At 41.2% G+C, this 4,419-nt stretch overlaps 1 protein-coding gene across 1 annotated transcript; it reads left to right on the top strand.

The window, feature by feature from the left end:
* Nucleotides 1–1,577: 1,577 nt before the first annotated feature.
* Nucleotides 1,578–2,522, top strand: LOC100520823 (olfactory receptor 1J4-like). Its single transcript, XM_013993821.3, has one exon. The coding sequence runs from the start codon at nucleotides 1,584–1,586 to the stop codon at nucleotides 2,520–2,522; it is 939 nt and encodes a 312-aa protein (XP_013849275.1). The 5' UTR covers nucleotides 1,578–1,583.
* The last annotated feature ends 1,897 nt before the right edge of the window (nucleotides 2,523–4,419 follow it).

Genomic DNA, 4,419 nt, shown 5'->3' with positions numbered 1-4,419 from the left:
GTCTGACTGAGAGTTACCTGGCCCCCAGTCTCATGAATGAGCATCCCTGGCTGTGGAGCTGGGATCTGCATCTTAACAACCTCCCTGGGTGATTCTACAGAACATCCAAGTTTAGGGACCACTGCCCTAGGGCATCTGTATTGGAGGCCTGAGGAGGAAAACTGAGTAATTATCACAGATTTAGTGCATGTCTCTTACCAAGAGCATGGTGCCCTGTCCCTGTGGGTCCTCTCCCTGTTGGGTAGAGCAAAGTCTCCACCTCTCCATTTCTGAAGGGGGTGAATTAACTGTGGAGTAAGCTTTAAGCTCATGACTTTTCTCTCTGAAGCTGGTGAAATGTTCAGGACCAAAAAGTTGTAGCTGCATCTGATCTCAAGGTGTCCTACAGAAAAGGTGAAAATCCAGTCCATACTCCTGGCAGCTAGATCACTTGAGCATAAATTTCAGAGGAGAACAGCATATCCTTCACCAGAATCATGTGTGTGTGTGTGTGTGTGTGTGTGTGTGTGTGTGTGTGTGTGTTTGTCTGCACATAGGTGCCCAATACCTCTCTTGCTCTTGCTTAAGCCACTTTTCATTTCTTGTTCCTAAAGGTGGGGAAGTGAACATAGCATGATTCTCTCTTTCAGCTTCCTTGACAACAACTCTTTTCTTTACAGATATTGGATGTTGACAGGCTCATGAGAGATTTATGAATCTGGAGGGGATTGGAGAATGATAAATATGAAGAGTAGTATAATATATAGCTGCCAGTAAAATCTGTAGCTTTTCAAGCAGTGACACTGCAAGACTGAGCTTTAAGACATTTTGGTTACATCAACAGATGTTTCTATTTCCTTCAATCTTTATACAAAATGGACATTCTGACTATTTATGATCTGCTTTGAGTGTATGTTGTTGAATCCTCCTCCATGTACTATTGATTAATTGGTTTCAGACTTAAAAGTTCAATAATTTACAGCAAGAAGGCCAACTCTTATGATTGTTTATTTTCATTTTTATTTCTTTGTTTTTTGGGGGCTGCCAGCCTACACTGCAGCCACAGAGATGGGGGATCTGAGTGGCATCTGTAAGCTATGCCAATCTCACAGCAATGCTGGATCCTTAACCCACTGATTGAGACCAGGGATTGAACCTGCGTCCTCATGGATACTAGTAAGTTTGGGTACCACTGAGCCACAACAGGAACACCTTATGATTGTCTTAAAATGTACAGAAACAGAATAGAAATTAGGGTCATTTTAATTTATGATTCCTCTGCTAAGACAGTGTGACACTTTCTCTTTACTGACTAGACACAGATGCAAATGACTTAGGGGCTGCCTCTCCCCTAGATGATGGAAAAATGCCACTAGTCCAGTTTCTCTTCTGTATCAAACTCTCTTCTCTGCTGGTACATTTGCTCATTTCACATGATGATACCATCCACTTTAAAAGATTTTTTTCAGGGACAGGGCATTCATACATTGGCATATTCACCAGTAGAAAAGCCCCCCCCTTTTTAATAGGCATGTTATAAATCAAAATATGTTGATTTCTGCTTCTCTTACTCTCCATCCTTCCCCAACAGACAGGAGAGGAACATGAGGAGGGAGAACCAGAGCCATGTGTCTGAGTTCCTCCTCCTGGGGCTTCCCATCTGGCCAGAACAGCAGGGTGTATTCTTTGTCCTGTTCCTGGGCATGTACCTGACCACAGTGCTGGGGAACCTGCTCATCATCCTGCTCATAAGACTGGACCCTCGCCTCCACACCCCCATGTACTTCTTCCTCAGCCACTTGGCCCTCACAGACATCTCCTTTTCATCAGTCACTGTCCCTAAGATGCTGATGAACATGCAGACTCTGGATCAATCTATTCCCTATGCAGAGTGTGTGACACAGATGTATTTCTTCCTATTTTTTTCTGGTCTGGATGATTTTCTTCTCACCTCCATGGCCTATGACAGGTATGTGGCCATATGTCACCCTCTCCACTACACCACCATCATGAGAGAGGGGCTATGTTCCTTACTAGTAAGTGTATCTTGGATTTTCTCCTTGGCCAATGCCCTTTGTCATACCCTCCTCTTGGCCCAGCTCTCTTTTTGTGCTGACTACACCATCCCCCATTTCTTCTGTGACCTTGGTGCCCTTCTCAAGCTCTCCTGTTCAGACACCTCCCTCAATGAGCTGGTCATTTTCACAGTAGGACTGGCAGTCATCACCCTCCCCCTCATGTGCATCTTGGTCTCTTATGGCCACATTGGAGCCACCATCCTCAAGGTTCCATCCACCAAGGGCATCTGCAAAGCCTTGTCCACATGTGGCTCCCACCTCTCTGTGGTTTCTCTGTATTATGGAACAATTATTGGGCTGTATTTTGTCCCCTCATCCAGCACCTCCAGTGACAAGGACATAGTTGCCTCTGTGATGTACACAGTGGTCACCCCATTGCTGAACCCCTTCATTTACAGCCTGAGGAACAGGGACATGAAGAGGGCCCTGGAGAAACTCTTCAAAAAGCCATCAGTCTTGTGTTAAAGATGTTTGCTTATCTTTATAACAGACACATATAGTCACATTGCCCAGTCCCTACACACCTTGTCTTGAGCCCAGCTGGTATAAAGGCTCAGTAAATATTTGGTAACTGAATTGCATTTTGCTACAGTTATTCTTTCTTTTCCTTGAAACTCATTAGTATAAATTGTGAATTCTTACTTGATATTATTTATTAAATCTCTTGTCTACAACATTTAGAAATTACATGCCTGATAGCACTTATGTCTTTTTATTTCCTGGAGTTTAATAGTTCTTTTATTATTATTTTTTATTACTCAAATGAATTTGTCATATCCGTAGTTGTATAATGATCATAACAATCCACTTTCATAGGATTATTAGTTCTTCATAAAAATATTTATTGAGGCAAAATTGCTCTAAATTCAGTACACATTTAAAGTGTTCTGATTCATATTCTGATATAGTATACACTGTGAAATAACCTCCACAATTGTTAATCAATATATTCATCACTTCCAATTTGTTACCATTTTAATTTATTGGTGTGTGAGGTGAGAGATCTTAAGATCCACTATACCAGAGAATTAAATATCAAGTGTACAATACAGTCTTCTTCACCAGAGTCATTGTGCTATGTGTTCAACCTCATAGAACCTATACCTCTTACATTATTGCATCTTTGTCCATTATGCTAGTGAAATGCCAAACTCAAAATAAGAAAATACTGCATAATCTCCCTTTTATGTGGAAACTAAAAGAGTCAGATTCATAGAGAAAAGGATAGGATTATGGTAACTAGGGGCTGGGGAGGAGGACATGAGAGTGCTTATGAATTGGTGGAAGGCCAAGGCTGACCAGGCTCCCATGGCATAGAAAGATGCCAGAACTGGGACTTGGTTAAATATGTCCTTTCCTTTCCTTTCTTTCCATTCAGTGTTCTTTTCATTTTTTTGCTTGTTGGTGGTAATGATGGTGGGTCAGGAGAAGAAATGGTATAGAAACTTTTATTGCTCCAGGAAACAATCCAGAACTATGAGTTCAGTTCCTCCACTTAGGGACTCAAGCCTTCTCCTGGATTTTAGAAACACTGTTCACTCTTAGACACCACTGTTCCCTTCCCTCTGCAGTCAACTCTCAGACTACTTGTCTCTGCAATGTTCTGGCAGCATTGTGAAATGCAGAAAATACTGGGTCCTTCCAGACTGGGAATGAGAAAGACAAAGAACACACCCATGGACTAGAGTCTTCTGTTGCCTCTATTGAGTTTGGTGTCTGTCTCATTCAATGTCTTCATTATGAATCTCTGTGAAAGACATTTCTACTCAGCTTCATGATACCAGGTTTATGATAGGAGCCTAAGTAGTATCTCTTTTCTTCTACATCTATTGAAGGACCTCATAATTCTCCTTCTTCAGCCTATACTTAGTTATAGATGAATATATTCAAAACTGATTCTGAGGCTCTGCACCACATAGCTGTAAGAGATGAGTATTTGGGAAAACAGATCTCAATGGCAGGTTGAATCTGTCAGAGTGTGTGGCCCATGGCAACTCCCTTCCCTCCTCTGAATATACATTTCTTCTTCTGTGGAAATCAAAGACATTGCAAAACATCTAAAATATGTTTGATTTCAAAGAGATGTGCTAATAAATTTGGATTAACTTGAATGCTGACCAAGAATAATGAATATTTGCTTTCCCTGCCTGTCTATCTATATCATATTTGGCCCGTATACATGTTCATACTTATAGCTCTGCATCCAACTCTTTATGGCAAACCCTGTCTTTCCACAGGATTTTATTCCTTTTGCATAAAGTCCTAGGAGTGGAATTGTTGGATCGAGGGTTTGTTTAATTTTATGATAAATTGACCAACAATTTCTCAACAAGGCTCTATGTTGTGCTTTCCTTCCAACAAT

The sequence above is a fragment of the Sus scrofa genome, chromosome 1, assembly GCF_054392235.1.
Source record: "Sus scrofa isolate SSC_HxYL_T2T_F1_AM1 chromosome 1, Sscrofa_HxYL_maternal_Yorkshire_Landrace_v2.0, whole genome shotgun sequence".
In the NCBI taxonomy this organism is placed as follows: domain Eukaryota; kingdom Metazoa; phylum Chordata; class Mammalia; order Artiodactyla; family Suidae; genus Sus; species Sus scrofa.
This window is presented reverse-complemented; position numbering and strand designations above follow the sequence as displayed.

What these genes read in the sequence shown, in the direction of transcription:
- LOC100520823 (XM_013993821.3), top strand. Translation starts at nt 1,584, where the DNA reads ATGAGGAGGGAGAACCAGAGCCATGTGTCTGAGTTCCTCCTCCTGGGG.